This window comes from Euprymna scolopes, chromosome 29, assembly GCF_053919585.1.
Source record: "Euprymna scolopes isolate OS-2025 chromosome 29, ASM5391958v1, whole genome shotgun sequence".
Lineage (NCBI taxonomy): Eukaryota > Metazoa > Mollusca > Cephalopoda > Sepiida > Sepiolidae > Euprymna > Euprymna scolopes.
Window position 1 is genome coordinate 37,078,546 of NC_136510.1, and position 22,625 is coordinate 37,101,170.

A 22,625-nucleotide genomic window follows, 5' to 3' on the forward strand; every position below is an offset into this window, starting at 1 on the left:
CCATCTGGACATAAGTGGCTACTATTTGAGATCGTGTCTAGCAGGGGACTGTAGGGAGTTGAGCTACAAGATGTCTGTTCACCTTACATTGAAACTTCTGCAGGTTAGTAAAGTCAGGGAAGCAAGAAACAGGGAGGGAATTCCAAAGTCTAGCTGTCTGAGGGAAGAAATTTTTAGTGAGAATGCTTTCCAGCATCTAGGGACCTCAGTGGTGAAGAGGTGGGATTTTGCTGCTTGCTGGATCAGTCGGAGATGTGTACACCGAAGGGGCACAAGTGCTATGAGTTTATCAGAACGTATTCCATTAAATTACTTGTAAAATAGGCACAGGGATGCGGCGATGAGACTTGGCCAATCATCGATGAGAAAAGATCGATATTTGTCAGAAAAGTTCCAACAAAACATGTTTTATGTATATTTCAAGAAAAATTTTATTAAAATGTTAGCAAAGCAAAAACGTATTTTATGTATATTTCAAGAAAAATTTTATTAAAATGTTAGCAAAGCAAAAACGTGTTTTCACCGATAGTATATAAACTTTTTTTTTCTTTTTTTTTTTTTTTTTTTTTACAAAGGCATCACCACATTATCAAGGCCCAGAGGCCACTCAAGGATAAGGGTTAAAGAGTGTACAGTAGAAGTTGGTCAATATAGTAATCATTAGTAATGAAAATTTGGTAAATTTAATAACTTATATGGAACGGCTCATCAAGAACTTATTTACCTTAGACTTGAACACAACCATATTGTAGTCAGCCGGAAAGCAGGAAAACGGAAGACAATTCCACAGGCGTGCAGTTCTAAGAAAGAAGCTTTGTTCATGGAATCTATGTTTAGGTTTAGGCACAGATAAAGAGTGGGGGAAATTATTGATAGTGTTTACAGCTAGACGAGTGTTTCTTGTGAAAGTTTGGCGAGGGGGGACCATAGATTGAAGCTCAGTTGAACACTTTCCATGAAAATAACGATACATCAGAGACAAACTCGCAACATCTCTTCTGTGAGATAGAGGTTGTAAGGAGGAGAAAAGGACATCTCCTACGAGGCTACGAAGTCTATTTTGAACTCTATCAAGGCAGGACAAGTCCTTTCTAGCAGCTCCTGCCCAGATGTGGCAACAGTATTCCATCCTTGGACGTACCTGGCTCTTATATAGATAGAGAATAGCATCAGCAGTGAGATATCTACTGGATCGATAGAAAGATCCCACCATTTTTCCAGCGGCCTTGGCAACAGATTTGATATACGTGTTCCATTTAAGATCAGGAGTAATGGTCAAGCCCAGAAGCTTGTCAAAACTTGAGGCCTCCTGAAGACGAGAGCCATTCATTTCAATTGATGACAAATGTGGATTAAAGTGTTGATGATGTAAAGAGAGAAGCTTGGTTTTAGATGCATTAAAAGTAACCAGCCACTCCTTTCCCCATTGTACTACATGCTCAAGATCAGAGGAGAGAGAATTGGAGAGTACTTGCTCGTTTACTGTCTTAGATGTGGTACCATAAATGGTAGTGTCGTCAGCATAAATGTCTACAAATGATGTAAGGATATGATTTGGAAGATCATTAATGTAGATCAGGAAAAGAGTTGGGCCCAGGATGGATCCCTGAGGGACACCGGCATTAATACTGAGAGCTTCTGATTTTTGCCCCTCAACTACTACTCTTATGAACCTATCAGAAAGAAATGATTTAATAATTGAGAAGACTTTTCCAGCTATACCATAGCTAGCGATCTTATGAAGTAAACCTTTATGCCATACCCTATCAAAGGCTTTAGATATGTCAAGAGCAATTGCCCTAGAAAGATTGCCACCGTCGAGAGATTTGCTAATCCTATGCGATATAACTGTAAGGACATCTGCTGTAGATCTAGCAGAACGGAAACCATATTGAGTGTCACTAAGAAGGTTATTTTTGTTGAGATGTTTGATTACTTCTGTATTTAACACAGATTCTAGCAACTTACTCATGACGCACAGGAGACTTATTGGCCTGTACTGAGAGGGGGATGAGCGATCACCTGAATTCTTAAATACAGGGCATACTGATGAGATTTTCCAGGGAGATGGGAAACTATTCTCCTTAAGACAACGTTTAAACAGTTTTGTAAGTATGGGCGCTAGTTCAGGTTGAAGTTTTTTGAGTACTATAATTGGAATACCATCAGGGCCAGTTGCTTTACTGGAATCAAGGTTTTTGATTAGCTTGGCAACATCACGTACAGATATACGTATATCACATAGCGTGTTTTCTGATACAGGAGGAAATATTGGGGGTTGGCGGTCTTGGTCGCAAAGGGTAGAATTAGCTGCAAAGTTCTTGACAAAGAGTTTGGCTTTGTCTGATGCTGACGAGATTACCTCAGGTCCATTGATAATAGTTGGGATGGAGCACACGCTTCTGTTCAGGATTCTGTTTGCTATTTGCCAAAACTGGTGGGAACCAAGCCGCTGCTCAGCTACTTTGGACTTAACAGATTGAGCATACAACTCTCTTGCGTTCCTTATTACTTTCTTACAATGGTTGCTGGCAGTCCTGAAAACGGCTTTAGTTTCCATACATCTATTACGTTTGAAGCAGTGGAAAAAGTGATTTCTGTGCGCAATGGCAGCAGCACATTCTGGAGAGAACCATGGCTGGCTGTTAGGTTTTTGCTGAAACTTTTTAGAGGGTATGAAATGGTCAATACCTACAATTAACCATTCAGTTAGGTCTAATACTATAGAGGACACATCCTTTTTAAACATGGAATGCAGAGGTAGATCAGATATAAATGTACGGAAGCTATCCCAGTCAGCCTTAGTGTATCGATATACTGTACGATGAAGTGGTACGTCTGGGGACTTATTACATTTCATTTTTATCTTAATTGATACAACAGAGTGGTCGGAAGATCCAAGAGGCGACAGAACAGAAACTGAACATAGTTCAGGGCAAGTTGTGAGAAAAAGGTCTAGTAGGCTCGCATACTGGCCGTCATTATCGGGCACACGGGTAGGTTCCTGAACAATCTGAGTGAGGTCATAGGCAATGGAGAAATCATGACAGAACCTCCCCTCATCATCGGTCTTGTTTGAGTGGGTCAACCATTCGACGTTGTGAACATTGAAGTCTCCACATACGTGAATGTTAGCTGAAGGATAAGTAGAAAGGACTTGGTCAATTTTCTCAGATATGCTTTGAAAGATAGTAACTCCGCTGTTGTGGGGGCGATAGAGAGTAAATATAAATGCAGTAGTGTGAGCTAAAGCAACCCGGAAGCACATATAGGGTAAGTTAGGATCTTCCCTGGAGATGTCCCTCCCACATGGAAAGCTATCTTTAATATAGGCACATATTCCATGCCCATGGCGATCTTGGGGGTCAGATTTAGAAGTTAAGTTAGAGTATCCTGTTTAATGATTTTCCTAAATTTGTATTCAAAGACTGAAAAAAATTAAAATTATGAATCAATGAGTTGGAGTTTTTACTAAGAAAATAGAAAGAAATTAAAAAATGGAGAAAAAGGAGGAAGAGCAAAGCGAGTGTTGGGGGAGGTGGCGAATAAAGAGAATTGAATGTTCTTACCTCAGATTTTCCTGGGTATTGCGACATATTCACTAGGCCAGAAATGATCCACAACTATATAAAATGTATTCATATAATTGCTAGAATATGGATTGACATCATTCTATCAGCAAAAAAAAAAAAAAAAGGGGGGGGGTCCTAAGCATGAGGAAGTATTCTATATTTACTGAAGGAAGTAGCATATGCTAAAAGGTAATATCTGGTGCTGCCAGATCAGGCTGTCTGAAGATATTGGCTTCCTAAGACGAAATGCACCTAACATTGATGCTTTTTGTTTTTCTACTTCTTTTTGCAAAACTTATGTTCTGCAAAAACAACAATCCACCTTTTCCCTTCCCTTTTCTTTTTTCCGCGTTTCCCTTTTCTCTTTCTGTCCCCCCAAATTTCCTGACTGGTTTCCTAACTTAAAACGTACCAAACGTTAATACTGTAACCGTTTTCCCTCTCCCATTGCAAAAATCATTCATGTTCTGCAGGGCAGGGAACAAAAACGTTAAAATCCATTATAAAACAACCAGACCAAACCAAACGCTACAAACTAGCGATTGAAGATACAAAAAGCTTGAAGAATAAAAATCTTCTACAAAATAACTGGATACAACATGAATACTATTTCCAAAATAACTGGATTCGGCATTAAATAGCCTGAAAAGGGTTGATATGCCGTAAAACAAAACAACCAAACCTAAAGGGTAATATAATAAGAAAATGGACCAATCACGGCCGTAGTCTGAAAAAATATGCAAAAAAAGGGGCGAATTCCCGATGTCTGATGGGGGAATGGAAGTAGATTTTTTAGAGTAAATGAAAGAAACACCCAATTCTTTGAGATTGATTTGTTAAAGTTCAGATGATTGGATATAATAAAGGAAATTACAAAATCATGTGAAAGTGAATGTTAATTTCTGGAAACATGCATCAATTATTGGCAGGAACACTGCCATATAACAACATATGTTACAATGGAGAGTGTGTGAGAAAATCGGCACCGACCGTAGGATAGCTGACTAGCAAAAATATTAGCAGCAGCAGCAAGAGTGCATGCGCTGACATCACGGTGAGGAGAAAAACAACAGAAAAAAAGGACAGCACATAGTCGAGCAAGAAGAAAAGCAAGTTGCATGTTGAGCAAGATGGATGTGTGAAGAAGAGGGCGAGAAAGCACTGGCTATGGTCAACGTCAGGTGGCGAAGAGAGAAACTTTTAAAAAGCACATGTTATATGGTAGCGTTGTAAAACACGTGTGTGCGAAAAGACTTTTAAAAGATAATGAAATGCGTTGTTTTGGAAGAACCACGAATAAATGCATTTCATTTGCACTTGAAAAATGATGAATTGTTTTTTTTTTTTGTTTTTTTTGACAACATGCGGGTTTGAATGTTTGAAATGTAACAACATCGTTAAAGTGTAACGGCTGCGTTACATCATGAACATGTTGGAATTATGTGTAGCACCTGATTATAGTCCTATGATATCTGACTTGAGAGGGGGGGAAGTCAACTTTACTTTATTATATATGTATAGAAAAAGATAATCGGATTCGTATAAGAATTTCGCTTGGATCTAACTGAGCGAATGGTTTCCAATTAGCAATGAAGAAAGATATTCCTTACATGAAAGAGTAGAGCTTTTAGTATGCTAATTCAACGATTCTAAATAACATTTAAATCGGAAGCCATGATGCAAATTCTAAAAGAAAAGGGGATGTTAATTATGTTGCCCTTAATAAAAGAAAAATATGGCAGGGGGGTGGGGTCATTTGGCGATGGAAATGTGTGCGTTTGTGATAGGATAGCGATTAATTACACTATCAGATGTCATTTGGTTTTTAGATCATCAGATTCCAGAGGCTGTTTCCAAGGGTCGTTGTTTAGGTCAGATGCTTACTTTTGGGCTGCAATCTTAATCAAACGGGGTATTTCTCATCAGAGGCATGTGCAAATTCTATAAAACCCTGAACGAAGAAAATAAAAACATGGCCCTTTTTCTTTCTTTTTCCTTTCCATTTCTTTTTCATTTATATTTTATTTTCAGATTTCATCTTCTACTGCATCTTTACTTCTAGCACTGACTTTTATGTTTTTCCCTTATCCCCCTTCCCCCTCCTCACTTTTTATAGTAAATATTAATTTACTTATCCGTACGTCCAGTGTCAGAAAAAATAACATCGCAAACGTTAATTAATAAGAAATTACCTCGCATTATTGTCGCTCTTTATCAGTTAAAAATCATCAAAACTATTTTCTCTCCGCAAATTAAATATATATATATATATATATATATATATATATATATATATATATATATATATATATATGGCTGTCTGTTTACGGTTTCAAATTGGCCATTTTATTTTATAATTAAAAAAGTCATGTTGAGAGTAGACTAATTTTTGTTAGCTTCTTTTTAAAATCCCCTCCCCCCCCCAAAAAAAAAAAAAAATTGTGCGAGTAAATTGACATCCGTTCCTTTATAATTTAATGTATAATTTAAATTCAGAAAAAAAAAGTGTTGAGTTTTCATTTTTTTAAAAAATGTAAATTTTTTTAATCCATTTCTTTTTAGCTTTAAAGGTTAAACAGAATTTGCTAAAAAAATTACTTTAAATGTGTCGTTATTTGTTTTATTTTTTTATTCAATTTATTTGTTTTAAAAATTTTCAACTACCGTGGAATTTCTACAGGTTCTGCTAGTTTATATAAATTGTCTGTATCTTCCTTTCATTATCTCTCTCTGTCTTCATTTTCTTTCGATCTAACTCCCTCTCCCTATCTCTTCTTCTCTATATCCATTATTTTCTCTCTCTCTCTCTCTCTCTCTCTCTCTCTCTCTCTCATATATATATGTATATATATATTTCTCTCGTTGTATAAATATTTATAGACAATATAGTTGCCCACGTTTCGCCGTATCTAAGGTTCATCAGCATGATATATATATATATATCATGCTGATGAACCTTAGATACGGCGAAACGTGGGCGTGGACAACTAAGAGATCAAGTGAATTATCCTGTCAGATATTACCTTGAGGTAATACTTTCAGGATGATTCTAGCCAAAAAGGTAAAGCTCAATATTTAAAAAAAAAAATAGAGCAATATAAGAGTTTAATGATTGAAGTTAAATTCTGTAAATCCAAATATATACACATATTTAAGTTAAGATTAACTTAAATATGTGTGTATATATTTGGATTTACAGAATTTCACTTCAATCATTAAACTCTTATATATAATACACTATTTCATAAATATAGAGAACATGTATCTAATATATAAGCAATTTTTCCAATATTTCTTTTTTAATTTAATTTTTTTTTTTTTTTTTTTTAATAATTTTCAATTTTATGTTACAGGTCTGAGCGTCTGTGAGGGTGGATATAAGAACAATGGTTTGTCCTCCAATACTTAAACTACTTGAAATCTGACACTTGACAAAAATAATAGCCTACTTATAGAACCCATACCTAGACTATTATTCAGGTCAGTTTCCGATGAATTGTAGTATTTTAAGGGGGGGGGGGGTCATTATCAATACGTTTACAAACACAGGCCCCTATATTATTATTATTATTATTATTTATTATTATTATTATTATTATTATTATAGACAGTAAAAAATGAGAATACAAAAAGTGAGATTATGTCGTTATTTCTTTTCATTTTAGATTGGAATGTTTTTTTGTTTAGAATTGGTTAGGCAAAAATGAATAAATAAATAAAAGTTGTGCTCATTAATCGTATACAATAAAAGAATAGGAATTTGTTTTAGCATTAAATACTCCCAAAAAGGTTGATTTGCCGTAAAATGAATACATATAACTTAAGTATTCTCTTGGACAACTGGTTAGTGGTGGGTAATTAATTTTCCTTCCGGGGAGCGGGCGGGGGATGAAAAATTGGAACAAGACAATTATCAGGGACTGGACTCTGTTTTTCGATTTTTTTAAAATTTCGTTTTGTTTTTTCTCTTTTCATTTTGTTTTTTCTCTTTTCGTTTTTTCTGTTTTCGTTTTGTTTTTTCTGTTTTCGTTTTGTTTTTTCTCTTTTCATTTTTTCTGTTTTCGTTTTTTTTTTCCGCTTATTTTTATAGATACCACTTAGAAGACCAAAAACCACTCGAGGATATGGTTAATGAGATTGTTCCTAGATACTTGCCTTCCCATGAGATCAGAATTAGACACAAGGTCGCTTTTTAAAGTGGAGTAAATCCATTTCCCCTCAAAGGGCATTCTGCATTGAGACAAAAATATAAATTACCTCAGTCTAGAAGGTTGCTCCTTTGACAGAGGACATAAAAAAGTATAGTATCATAACAGATACTACACTTTGCTCCCAGAACGACTTGACAAGTATTTGTTGGACATTGACTTTAAACTTGGAGACGATTATGTTGAAGTTTGTAGGGAAGAAATCCCATAGTAATATGTTCATCAAAGGTTCTTGAGCAGAAACTCTGTTCATGGAAATTCCGTTTGGTTTTAGGTACACAAAGGCAAAACGGGAATTACTTTGCAGTGATGACTGAGATATATATATATATATATATATATATATATATATATATATATATAATTATTTTTTTACTATAATAATTATTAAATACCTACAGACACTAGTGTTTCATCCTTTCGGGAATCTTCAGTGCAGGGTGTCACGATTAATACCCCGCATCACGAGACATCTCTGGCTCGGTTTAGCGAAGACCTAATCCATTCGGCTACCATTAACCATTATATATATATATTCTTGGTGTATTTTATTCTTTTTGAACCACTATATATTCACTTCTTATTGCAGTCATGCATGAAATCAGTGCTTCAAACGGGCACTCTGGTATGTGCATAAATAGTCGAGAACGGAACTGTTGGTAACACCCCCTTCCCCCAAGAGACTGACAAAAAATATAAAAGTAAATCAGCACTTAAGAAGGAAGTAATACCTGGGAATTGACACCTCTGAAAACCGAATCGGATCATACTTTATCCTGGTAAAAAAAAAAAGGTCTAATTGTTCAGGACAGATCCTAAGTTACCAAAGTGACTTTCCAAATTTAACATTGAAATTTTATATCATTAATTATCGAATATTTTACGATGTTTCTTAAAAAACAAAAAACAAAAAAAAAAAACAGTAAATTCGACCTCGCATATAGAGTGCAATTGCATTGTCTGCTGCTTTTACACGTGAATCGGTCAGAGATTGACAGCGAGGCAAATTTGGCCTGTAGGTCAGACAACGTGTGCTCTTGGGTCACAGGGGTGATAATGTGAGAGTGATCCAATGTTCCTTATTTATATGTATAAATATGTAAATATTCTCTTTCTTTTCCGCGCTCGCCCTTTACTCATTCTCCCTTCCTTTTCCTCGCTCGTCCTTTACTCCTTCCTTCTCCCTTTCTTTTATTCCCTTCTTCTTTCTATCCCTCAGTCCTTCCCACTTGTTCCTTTCCACCTCTCTTCCCCACTTGTTCCTTTCCCCCTCTCTTCCCCACTTGTTCCTTTCCCCCCTCTCTTCCCCACTTGTTCCTTTCCCCCTCTCTTCCCCACTTGTTCCTTTCCCCCTCTCTTCCCCACTTGTTCCTTTCCCCCTCTCTTCCCCACTTGTTCCTTTCCCCCTCTCTTCCCCACTTGTTCCTTTCCCCCTCTCTTCCCCACTTGTTCCTTTCCCCCTCTCTTCCCCACTTGTTCCTTTCCCCCTCTCTTCCCCACTTGTTCCTTTCCCCCTCTCTTCCCCACTTGTTCCTTTCCCCCTCTCTTCCCCACTTGTTCCTTTCCCCCTCTCTTCCCCACTTTTTCCTTTCCCCCTCTCTTCCCCACTTTTTCCTTTCCCCCTCTCTTCCCCACTTTTTCCTTTCCCCCTCTCTTCCCCACTTTTTCCTTTCCCCCTCTCTTCCCCACTTTTTCCTTTCCCCCTCTCTTCCCCACTTTTTCCTTTCCCCCTCTCTTCCCCACTTTTTCCTTTCCCCCTCTCTTCCCCACTTGTTCCTTTCCCCCTCTCTTCCCCACTTGTTCCTTTCCTCCTCTCTTCCCCACTTTTCCTTTCCCCCTCTCTTCCCCACTTTTTCCTTTCCCCCTCTCTTCCCCACTTTTTCCTTTCCCCCTCTCTTCCCCACTTTTTCCTTTCCCCCTCTCTTCCCCACTTTTTCCTTTCCCCCTCTCTTCCCCACTTGTTCCTTTCCCCCTCTCTTACCCACTTGTTCCTTTCCCCCTCTCTTCATCACTCTCCCTTTACTTCCTTTTTCTTCACTCCTTTCGATTTCCCTCCCATTCTGTCATTTTTCTTCGCTCCTTCCCACTCGTCTCTTTTCTCTCCCTTCCTTCTTCCTCTTTCTTTCCCTTTTCTTCACACTTCATCTCTTCCTTCTTCCTCTTCGCTCTTGCTTCCTCCCTCTCTCTCTTTACCTTCTATTATCTTTTAGTCGCTTCTCGTCTTTTCTTCCTTTCGTTCCCTTCTCGTCTTTTTTCTTCCTTTCGTTCCCCTTTCGTTTTTTTTTTTTTAACCTTCTGTCACTCCTTTCTCCCCTAACCCCACCCCCCACGCCTTCATTCCCTTTGGGTTGTGTACAAATGCTTAGAACCGTCCGTCGGCATTCCCCGGTAACTGCGCCTTGAGAATAAACCAACCGGCTGTCATGAAAGAAGAGTTAATATCTTGGCTGAGACATCGCCTCGGGTGATTAGTAATAATTAAACCCTTCTCAAAACATGCCTGGGAGGGTGGACTTCTTACAACTGCATAGGAGCGTGCCTCATAAGACCACGCAACGACCTACCCTGTCAAACATATTTTTATATAGTTGTAATAAGATACTTCCCTTCTTTCCTTTAACTACCTCCCTCCTCTCACCCTCTCTCACTCGTTTTTTTTTTTTTTTTTTTTTTTTTTTTACCTTTTAACTGATAATATTGTGACATTCATTCAAAAACTACATTTCAAACGTGACACAAACTCGTTGTAGAAGTTTGTAATTTTGTTTGTTTTCATCTACAAAGGTTAACCTTTTGTAAGAAAATTGTCGACTTGACGTGACTCGTTCGAAAAAGAAAACGTTTAAAAGGTATTTTAACTTTTTTTTTAATTTATGAAGATTGAACTTTGCTTAATTCATAGTTCAGATTCAGCTGACGTTAAGGGTGGTTTTGTTTTTCGGTATAAGTCTATAGTTCAAACTAATTTACAAAAAAATTAAAAAATAAATAAAATAAAATAGAGAACCGTCTTTGATGTACGTATCCATAACGTAACGAACATATATTCCAAAAATGACGTAAATTGAACAGCAGTTTTTTAATTTATTTACTCAGAAAATAAGTTCTTTCTTTTTTTTATACTCTCTCTCTCTCTCTCTCTCTCTCTCTCTCTCTCTCTCTCTCTCTCTCTCTCCTTATACGATGTCCAGCGATTTTAACAGTAAATCATAGTTATTACCAAGATGATGTTAATCTCGGTAATTCGAATTAAGTTATTCCGTAACGGGTACGTATGTTGAATTCTGAACTTTCACTTTATACCAAGTCGAGGATAAGACTTTGACAATCAGACAGTTTTGTCCATTTGAGTTAGGTAACCTTTTTTTCTGTCGAGCTGAGGTAATATTCGCTCGGTGCAGTTGCAGTTCTAGATCTACTTTCCCAAGCTTTACCTTTTCCCGCCTCTGCCGTGGAATGTCGATCGGACTTTTCGGGCATTTTTGTAGGCTAGAGTGCTCTTGCTCTACCTCTTGATAACTGACTTTTCAATCCCCACCTTCCGACCTTGTTTCACATCTTCCCGTGGTAAGAGGGGGGATGTAAATACTAACTCGTGGTGTGTAAAGTTTATGCTCTTAGTGATTTGTATGAGCAGATTCCTATTTCAGTCACGTAAATTATTTAAAGTGAAATGTGTTTCGGCATTTATTCTCAAACAACTTATGTTTACTTAAACCCCGTTTCATTTTTAAAAATAAATCTTCTAATATAGAAAAGGCAAAATTTGTGTGGGGGAAGGTATCGTTTTCAAGCTCGATCCTTCGGACGACAAATATCGAAAAATTGACCAAAAACATTCAATCCGTTACCCTCAACTGGGCTGTTTTGTACAAGGAAGGGTCGCTCTTTCTGTTTTTTCCACATTTTAGTAACTCATCGTCACCGTTGGATTGACTACGCTTAATTTCAACGCTTTCGACTTCCGGTTACGCGATGGATTTTTTTTTTTCGCCTCCTTTTCCTCCTTCGCGTTACGGGTTCGAGCCTACTATCACTTCACCTAAACTGTTGTTTTGATCTCGTTACTACCACTTTTTATCCCCCCCCCGAGTTCCTTACTACATCTCCACACACCCGGGCAACGCCGGGTACCCTCGCTAGTAAATAAAATAAAGCATTAAGTTATAGTTTCATCGTACATGAAAACTCGACCGGGATAATATAGTCGCCGTGTTTATAAATATGTCGAGAAGGAAGAACGATAACTTAAGTTCCTAATTTTCTCATTAAAAGATAGGGAACCTTCTTTTTTTTTTTTTTTAACTGTTAGCTATGGTAAACATTATTTAAACGATTTTTTTTTTATGCCTTCAGCTTTCAAAAAATGGTAAAATGATGAAGAATATTTAAAAGAAATTTTCAACTTTTTATTTTTTATTTCTTTAAAACTCCTTTGTAAACGCATTAAATTGACCCAAAATGTAATCTTCATATTTTACTAGCTCTTATTTACTTGCCTCCCTGGTTTTTCATGTGAGGAAAATTTAGCTCCCTAAAAGAAGGAATTCTAGATTAAAAGAAAAAACAAAAGTTGTCTCGGTCTAGAAAGACGTGGTGAAAAGACTAAATGCAGCATCAGAACAGATACTAAACTTTGTTCCTAGTGTTTATAACCTCCTTCCCCTAAGCATATAATATTACACTAGCTGGAGACCTGACATTGCTCCTGATTGCATGAGGATCAACGAATGTGTTGCACTGCAGCAGCGGGGCGAAAGCCAGTGTGAAGATGCCAATCAACCGTACAACTACAAAGGCAAAAAAGATAGCGACAATAGAAAAAGAAGAATAACGGACACGGATGTTCGTTTAAAGAGGATGCATATTGTTTTATTTACCGAGAAAACAAAAATAGCAAATTTGTAGGTAATGGAGATCGTATAATCAGGATCAGTCACTGGAAACTGGTAGCTGAGCGACGAGCGTCAGTGAGCACTGGCACAGGACGTCCGGATGCCTGTTCCAGTGCTAAATATCCACTACTCCATAAATTAATATTCCATTTGGTCTTAACACCCTCATTGTTTTTATTTTATCTTATTTTTATTTATTTATTCCCCCCCCCCAAAAAAAAAATAAAATAAAATAAATACAAAACAGTTCAATCAATAATCTACATTTTGGAGAGTTAAGATAAAAATGACAGAAAAAAATTTTTTTTTTTTTTTTTTTTTTTTTTTTAATAGAATGTTTAAATCTAAAATACCGACAATTATTCAAATGAGTTTCATCAGAGGTAAATTTAAAACGTTTCCATTTATAAGAGAAGGCACATTTTTGTAATGTCTGTCAAACCAAAATTATTTAATTTCGATGAGGTGGGGGGGGGCAATACGTACGTAGGAAATAAGTAAAAATTAAAAAGGGTTTCGCTTTCATTCTTCTTCACACTTTTCTCTCCCCTTTGTCACTCGTTAAACCATAGTTTCGTTAGCAGTGTTGATTACGGCATACAAGTTGTCAACTTTTCAAAACGTCTGTTCAACGTAAACTTGTTGCTTTTAAAAAAATGAAACTCCTCTGAAAAATATTCCTCGTCGGACAAAATATTTTATGAAAGAAATTTAATTACAATTTATTATTTAGGGGCATTTCAGAGGAAAAAATGGCTAGGCAGAATGAAACATTGATATTTCTAATCTTTTATAATATAAATCTGACTAGTCTGTTTAAATGTATGTATGCATGTATGTATGTATGCATGCCTAAAACTTTCGTCAGAGGCGACGGATTTCCACAAGATCGGTATCATTTTGAAGCTCGACCTTCGGACGACAAATATCGAAAAATTGGCCAAAAACATTAATTCCATCACCCTCAACTGGGCACTTTCTTCAGGAAGAGGTCGCTTTTTTCGCCGACATTTTCGAAAGTCATCCCCTCTTTTCGATTGACGAGCCTTCGTTTAAAGCTTCGCCACTTCCGGTTTGGCGATGGACGCAACAGCAAAGACGTTAAGATTTGTTTTCACGTTCTTCTTCTCCTTCGCTGTACGGGTTCGAGCTTGTCTGCCTACTATCACTTTTTTGCTCACGACACGCCGCCAAACACCCGGGCAACGCCGGGCACCCAGGCTAGTTAAAAATAATCGAGAAATAAACTAGCTTAATTTTATACACATTCTCACCACACACACACATACACACACACGAGAGAGAGAGAGGGTCGTTTTTTATTTCTTACAAAGATTCTCCTAACATTTGCAGTTTGTGATAAAGGTAGATCTTGTTTCGTTTAGGTGTCGCACAAACTTATCTTTTCTTGATAAATTTAAATGGCTTCTGTGAATTTTCTTGTTTTAATTTCCCTTTCTCTCACACATACTACATCGCTCTTCCTTTTACTACTCTTTCTCTCTCTCGCTTTCTCTCTCTTTCTCTCTCTCTCTCTCTCTCTTTCTCTCTCTCTCTCTTTCTCTCTCTCTCTCTTTCTCTCTCTCTCTTTCTCTCTCTCTCTTTCTCTCTCTCTCTTTCTCTCTCTCTCTCTCTTTCTCTCTCTCTCTCTCTTTCTCTCTCTTTCTCTCTCTCTCTTTCTCTCTCTCTCTCTCTCTCTCTCTTTATATCTTTGATTCTCTCTTTCAGTTTTGTTTGATATAGTTGCTATTTATATTTCTGGGAAAATATGGAATCTATAACAGTTTAAGTGACATTCTTGTCATTTTAATCTTGAAATAAAATGTGTATTTGTTGTTAGCAACAATAAATACACAACTCTCTTCATTACTGAACGCGCGTACGTTTATCTGGTTTTATTTCTTTGTTGCAAAAGTTGGATTAAGCTTTTTATATATTTTTTTTTGTTGTTTTTAACTGACTAGAATCAGATCAGCAATTTTTGTAAGTTAGTCTTTTTTTTTTTTTTTTTTTTTTTTTTTTACCTAACCAAAAGTCTGATTTTTTTTTTTTTTTTTTTTTTTTTTTGTAAATCAATTGAACACTTTTAAAAACGTTATCATATATTGCATGGGGTAAATGCTGCTGGCATTCGATTAGTATGTCTCTTCTTTTTTTTTTTTTTTTTTTTTAAATTCAATTTTCACCCCAAACAAGAGACAGGGCCACTTTGAAGCAGGGGGCTACTCTTGGCCTTCGGGACAAGATCAAAGTGTAGTATCTGTTCTTCAGATGCTGCACTTCTATTTCTTGTTCTCTTTCGGTGGAGGAGAAATCCTTCACGACTGAGACAATTTTTATTTTTGTACCTTTTCTCCACGTTAAAAAACGACCCTGGTGTCTAACTCTGTCCCGTGGGGAGGCATAGTAAATAGGTACTATCAGGGACTTAATTAGCTGGGTCATTATGAAGGGAGAAGAGTAGAAAGATGTTTGTTCACATTACACTTGAACTTCTGCATATCAGTACAATTGGGAAAGCAGAATCCCGGAAGGGAGTTCCAAAGACCTGCAGTTCTGGGGAAGAAACTATTGGAGTAAAAGGCTTTCTTGCACCTAAGGATCTCTACTGTAAAGGGATGAGACTTAGTAGGTTGTCGGGTTTGTCGGGGGTAGTTACGTCGAGGAGGTACAAGTGTTTGCAGTTCGTCAGAGCATTCACCATTAAAGTATTTGTAGAACAGGCAGAGGGATGCAACATCTCATCGATGGGACAGAGGCTGAAGCCTAGATGACAGTTCAGGACCTATCAGGTTGGCGACTCTCTTTTGAACCCTGTCCAGGAGCGAGAGGCAAGCAGCAGATGCACCAGCCCAGATGTGACAACAGTACTCCATACATGGGCGAATGGTGGCCTTATAGAGGTACAGGATACTGTCAGGCGTAAGTAGTTTTCTAGCACGGTAGAGGGAGCAAACCTTTCTTGCAGCAGCCTTGGCAATGCTCTCAATGTATCTATTCCAGTTCATATTCCCTGTAAACGTTAGGCCGAGGAGTTTAAAAGAAGTACTTTCAGGCAATGTGTTCTTGGCCATTGCTATTGGTAGTAGAGGCTTCTTGCAGTTATTGAAGGAAACAAGCTTAGTCTTAGCAGCATTGAATGTGACCATCCATTGTTGTCCCCATTCCACTACAGATTGGAGGTCATCCTCTAGTGTTTCTGCCATTTCCTTGGATATGTGTTCATTTGTTTTCCCCTCATATCTGTTATAGAGAGTGGTGTCATCAGCAAATATACCCATCTCTGAAACAATTTTATCAGGGAGGTCATTTATGAATATCAGGAATAATAGAGGTCCAAGGATAGACCCCTGAGGTACTCCCGCATTTATGTCATATTGTTTAGATGTACGACCGTGGAGGACAACTTGGATTTTTCTCTTACTTAAGAAGGATTTAATTACATTATGAATTCTTCCAGTGATTCCATATGATCTAATTTTCCTTAGAAGACCATCGTGCCATACCCTGTAAAAAGCCTTAGATATATCAAGGGCTACCGCTCTACCCTCCCCTGTTTTGTCCAATGAACAGTATATACGTTCAGAAACTACATTGGGGAGAGTGGGGCTTGCTATAGAATTTACATGCGGGAACATGTGCTTCAATTGCAGTTTTGAACCATTCAGTGGTCTCATTTGCACACTGTTCCGCTGGAAGAGTAAAGATATTTTGCCATGGGGCATCTCTGATGAGTTCCCTGATGGCTTCGCAATCAGCCTTTTTGTAATACCTCGTTGTTTTGACATGGAAATGCGTGGGTTGCAAGTTGACCATGGTGATACAAAGTTAGCTCTCTATGAAATTTGGTCCTGGTTATGACCTTAAAAGACCAAGTGGTGAAACCTCATTTGGGGGCTATGGGGAATGTGGAGTTGCTCCTTAGTTATCATTGCTCCAGGTTCACTTTGGCCTGGAGTGCTAATACTTGTTAGGGTATCTGAGCCTACTAGATCAGGCTGTCTGGAGATACTGACTTTCTGACCCCAAAATGCACTAAATATTGATGTTGTTTTTTTAATTCTTTTCCCTTTTGCAAAACATGAGTTTTGCAAAATATATAACAAAAACATTTTCACTTCTACAAAACAACCAAACCAAACACCATGAATAAATATTTGAAGATCTAAAAAAAAAAAAAAACTTGAAGGATAAAAACTTTTTCCAAAATTACCGGATTCAGCATTAAACAAAACAAAAAGGGTTGATATGTCGTAAAACAACCAAACCAAACTCCATGAATAGATATTTGAAGATATAAAGAATTTGAAGAATAAAATCTTTTCCCAAAATTACTGGATTTGGCATTAATAACCTTAAAATGATTGATATGCCGTAAAACAAAAGCAATCAACCAACTAAATTTCCATGAAATGCTCGTTGTCATGGAAAAAAATTCATGCAAAACAATCATAATATAATTGAAACGGGTTTTCACGTCTGATTATTTTTCCAATCGTCAAACAATTTTGCCATACATGAAAAAAAAATATATGTATATAGTGTATCTGTTTTATCAAGATACAACTTCTGAGAGGGTTACCAGCTAAGATCAACAATCCTCACTCGGCCCAATCTATTAGATATATTCACAATTTCACCAAATTTGGATGCACCATATTTCGTATAATGGTGAGTATTCACTAATGATCCAGGAGACCGGGCTCCAATCCTCAATTAAGTTATGCCAAAGACTTGAAAAAACGGTACTTGATACCTCCTTGCTAAACACTCTGCATTATAAGAGGAGGATCAAGGGTAAGTCCCGAGAAAGGAGTGTAGCTCTCCCTTACATCTGGGTGCAGCAGCTAATGGAAAGGGAGCCTCCGAGTCTGACTATCGTCTAGTCTGACATTTAGCTTAGCTTAACTTATAAGAATTGCTATAGTAAGAAATAGACAGATCTTAGATGCAGAGCTCCCTAAAACAAAAATTTATAAACCTGAAAACAAGAGAAGGGGGGGGGGTGAATTAACTCACAGCTCCAGAAATGATTTCTCCACGTTTTAGCAGAATTCCACTTTTTTTCTTCCCTTTTTCTTTTCCTGTCCTTTTTTTCCTGTCCTTTTTTTCCTGTCCTTTTTTCCTGTCCTTTTTTTTCTGGTTTTTCTTTTCTGGTTTTTCTTTTCTGGTTTTTCTTTTCTGGTTTTTCTTTTCTGGTTTTTCTTTCTTTTCTCTTTCTTCCTTTTTCCCCCTTTTTTTTCTTATCCTTTTTTATAAATAAAGATTTCCTGATTCGAGCTTTAGATCATTTTGGTTCGATTTTGTTTCTCTATCGCGCTTTATCTATTTTTCTCTCTTCCTTTTCATTGTTTGTTTCATTTTGCTTTGCCTTCCTTTTCCACTCTCTCTGAAAATGCTAATTTTTTGCCAGGCTTCAAATGATTCATGGGTAGGGAAGGTAGAAGACTTTTATTTCATCAATTTATAATTTCCCGCTTTTTTAAAAAACATCAGTTTATACTTTCAGCATTAAAAAAAAATGGTACTGCAGATTAAATTTTCAGCTTGAAAAATATCGTCTGATCTCCTAAAAATGCATAGAACTTATCTTGCATAGCAAAAAATATCTTTGACAATAACATTGCACCTGAAATTGAAATATATCCACCATAGTTAGAAATGCCATTAATCATTTTGAATTTTCTAATTACATCTCATTTTTCTTGCTAGTAAAGTAGTTCATCCTAATTTTTTCTACTCTTTTCATGTAATTGTAGTCTTATCTTTTTGTATTTGACAAGGGAGCAGATGATTCGTAATGTGTGTGCCCCCCCCCCCCAGTCCCGGAAAAATTGTAAGAGGATTAAAATAAAATGATGGCAGTACAGTATTGCAAAGGATCTAAATTTATAAATACGAGGTACCTCCAATAAGTTTTCAGATTTTTTTTTTTGTACAGACATTTAAAATTGTCATAAACTCTTGAAAATTCAGTATGTCATTGCTATACATCTTATAAGATAACTGACCAGTTTTTATGATTTCAGGTTCAAATGAACAGCTACAGCAGGAATTGGAATACACCCTACTAAAGTCTGATTGTCACAGCTGGTTAATTTCAAAAATACAATCTGGACGTGAGGACACTTTAGAAGAACGATGTGCGATAAAATTCTGTTTTAAACTTGGAAAAATGCCACAGAAACGTATAGAACGCTTCAGACTGCTTTTAGGCCATCTTGCATGAAGCGAGTATCAGTCTTTGAGTGACAAAGAGATTCAAGAAAGGCAGGGAGTATGTGAAGAATGATGAGAGGTGTGGAAAGAGGACTAAGGAAGTCAGAGTTGATTGGCCAAATAAAGAATTTCATGGATAAGGATTGTCGTATGTCTATAGAGAATAAATGCACAGTTTGATGTTAGTATGGAAACTATACACACAATTATTCGCGAGGAACTGAAGATGCAGAGGATTTGTGCAAAGTTTGTCCCAACGGTGCTCTATCCTTGTCACAGACTATTCGAGCAAGATGAGCATCAAGACAGTTCCCCCACCCTCCGTATAGTCCAGATCTTGCTCCCTGTGACTTTTGGTTATTCCTTAACTCAAGGAAAACCTTAGAGGCTGTTGTTATGAAACAATTATGGAAATGAAAGAGGCTGTGAGGAGGGTCATTGACACACTCACAAGAGGATTTCTGTGGAGCCTTCCAGAAGTTGTTGGAAGTGTACAAGTGAATTGCAGCCAGAGGAGATTACTTTAAAGGGAACTAGAGTTTCATGTGTGTACCATCAATAAAAGTGGCCATATAAAAAGCCTGAAAACTTATTGAAGGCACCTTGTAAATCTTCTAGCATGTAGATATCTTGTCAGATGTTAGAATTTAGACCCAAATAGCATCACATCTGACACATCGATACTTGATTCCGACTAGTTATTTTGCCCCTTTATTTCCTTCTAACAGCATGCTTCTTACAATATTTCTTTAGCTTGAATTTGAAAAAGAAAAAAAAGAAAAGAACTTCTGGTTAGGAAGAGTGTTAGAACGATGACAATCATGAAACAAATAAAGTAAGGGGAGATAAATCTTCACAGCTTTATTTTATTAATTAATAAGCATTTTTACATCTCTTCTCTATAGTAATAGCATTTTGTAATCATGTTTCTGATTTTTTTAGATGAAGATTGACAATTTGGATTATTCGGACTCCTGTTTTCATTTTGAATGTTCTTATCACAACGTTTCAGCCGATGTAACCTCCAACTTTCTTCAGGTGTATCTTGTCCAACTCTAGAATCTGTGCTGTCAACACCAAAGTGTACCTGGGTGTGCTGAAGAGTGTGCTGATCCTCTGATGCAATCAGGTGGCTACTGAGTGTGGCAACAGGACTCTGTGCTGGCCCACAAGTCCAAAGAGACCAAGGCTTGGCTTAAGGAGTGCTACGACTTTATGCCCTTCTCTCACTGAACCTCCTCCTCCCCCGACCTGAACTCACTGGACTACTTTGTTAGATCATATGTTGAGAACATCACCAACATGACTATCCACAACACCAAAGCCAGCCTGATCACCGCCATCCACCGAGTATTTGTTGAAATCCCGTCGACACTTGTGAAAAAGGCATGCTCCTAGTTCCAGACCTGTATCGAGGCAGTGATTGAGGCTGAAGGTGGCTACATTGAATAGCTGTCAGCTCTACTATATAATCAAATTACTTGAATTGATTTTTTTTCAATTAAAGTTTTAAAATAAAGCTGTAGTTTTATTTTGTTTTTTAGGGCGACGCTGTTATTGTTCCACCCTGTACTTGTAAAACAAATGTAGGGATGCAACACTATGGCAGTGACAGACAATGCAGGACCTAATTATTTTCTGCATGCTGTCCAAGAGGGAGAGGTTAGCAGTTGGTGCGCCAGTCCACTCCGTTTCTTACTCATAGTTTTTATTTTTAATACTTTAATCAAAATTTATTTTAGAATATGCAACCAATGAATCCCGGACAATGCTAAGTAGGATCAGCTTGTAATCTTATATTTTTTTAAGTAGAAAAGGCAACAGGAAAATTAGATTAGTATGACTTCTTTTTTTTTTCCAAAAGTAAGTAGTTTCACCTGTTGGGAATCAGAAGATATTACAATTTTTTTTTTTTTTTTTTTTTTTTTTTTTTTAAGCCTGTGCGTTCTTTAATTTCAAAAGCAAAATGTCTTGGAGCGATATATCTGGATCGATAACGGCATTTGCAGTTCTCCTCAATTGTGGCTCTTCAGTTTTTTTTTCCATTGTAAGAAATTCAGTTTCTCTTGCGCACATTTGCAATCAATAGTTGCACAAAACCATTTATTGTGGAAAAAAAAAAAAAGAAAAATAGGCAAAACGAAAGGCTCTAATTTGTTGCAATTCTTTACACACTTTTATATTGTATTGCTGTGGTTTCCTAGATGTTAATCCAATGAAACTCAAGTGTTTATAAAATAGTGCTTAATAGCAAGTAGAGCTGTATTGTTGTATAATTTTCTTTATTTATACAAACATTATTGACTACATATGTGCATACATGTTTTGACTGATATCTCTTGAAATCCAGTGTCATCAGACTACTAGTCTCAACTCAAGAGTTGAGACTAGTAGTCTGATGATGCTGGATTTCGAAAGAAATCACTATTCTAACATGTATGCACATATGTAGCTAGTAATTTTTGTATAAATAAAAAAAAATACTATATATATATATATATATATATATATATAAATAAAGAACAAAGCTGTAAAATAGAAGTTTACACTTAGTTTTTATTATTCGGCAGAATACTCCAAAACTGGTGTTAGGAAATCCTTAATCCGCAGAGTTTATATATAAATATATTTGCAGGAAGACTCCGCATTGGCCAGGATTGAATTAGGATCAATGAATGTTCCACACTTCCAATATTTTTATTGTCATTGGAATCGGTGAAATTGCCCATTTTTTCAATCAAATCTATTGATTGCCTGCACTAGTTGCCCCATCCCCTTCCCCAATGCACTGGGAAGGAACTTTACATGCCTCACTGCAGTGATTTAGTTCACAATATATTGTAGTCTACATTACACTGTAGAGAATCTACAGTTGATTTTTATAAAATTATTTTTATATAATTATTTTTATATAATGGCTTGAATTAGTTTAAAATGCAAAAAGTCATTGTTCAAGTGTGCTCTAAACAGAAACATTAATTTTTTCTTAAATACGCCATTGTCTTATCAAAGAACCCATTATTTTTGTACGCCGTGCCCTCTTGCTTGTGCCGTGATAAAACTTATAAATTGCGATTGTGATGTTTGCCTGTATCAAGGTGTTCATTTTGGTCAAAATTGGACTGTTCCTTCTTTAATCAGATTTTTTTTTTATATTATCGATTTTTTATATACTTATTGGGGTCATTCCAATACAAAACCGATCTAAGACCATTGCCAGATACATAATATACATTTGTGTGAAATTTAAAAAAAAAAAAAAAAATTGGCTCAGCCTTTTCCGAGTTCATAGGGAGCAGTGTCTTTATTGTGTGAGTGTGTTTATATATATATTAAAAGAATTCTCGTCTTAAGGTAGGTAAAATTAATTTAGGAAAAAAAAAAAAAAAAGTGTCTGGTTAATTTTTGTTCACAGAAGCAGATATTTTTAGGATCAGATTTTTTCGATTTTCGATACTTACCAGATGAATATCTGTACAAAACATATCTAAGAACACTGCCAGATATATAAATTACTTTTGCGTGAAATTTGCAAAAGATAGGCTTAGCCGTTTCGGAACTTATAAGGACGAAACATGTGCATGCACGCGCGCGCACACACACACACACACACACACACACACACGCAAATGACTTTTATATAATAGTAGAGATATATATTTGGTCAAATTTTGTGTGAGCTTGACTCTAAATCTTTTTATCATAGCATATTTTTAAAATTGAGGTTCAGT

The 22,625-nt window shown here is 36.6% G+C and overlaps 1 protein-coding gene across 18 annotated transcripts in view; it reads left to right on the plus strand.

The window, feature by feature from the left end:
* Positions 1–22,625, plus strand: part of LOC145252590 (cysteine and glycine-rich protein 1-like) — a 390,115-nt gene that overhangs the window by 307,697 nt on the left and 59,793 nt on the right. Inside the window, exon 4 of one of the 18 annotated variants that reach the window (XM_080112265.1) lies at positions 6,926–7,052. The exons of 12 other annotated variants lie outside the window; for them this stretch is intronic. Coding sequence is in view for 1 of the 6 variants with exons in the window: in XM_080112258.1 (XP_079968384.1) it covers positions 17,325–17,346 (22 nt within the window). In the remaining 5 variants the exon portion in view is untranslated. Of the gene's footprint in view, positions 1–6,925; positions 7,053–10,473; positions 10,630–10,955; positions 11,049–14,515; positions 14,659–17,309; positions 17,347–22,625 lie in introns of those variants that run through there. 5 more of the 18 variants (XM_080112269.1, XM_080112272.1, XM_080112270.1 and 2 more) reach the window with 5 other exon arrangements.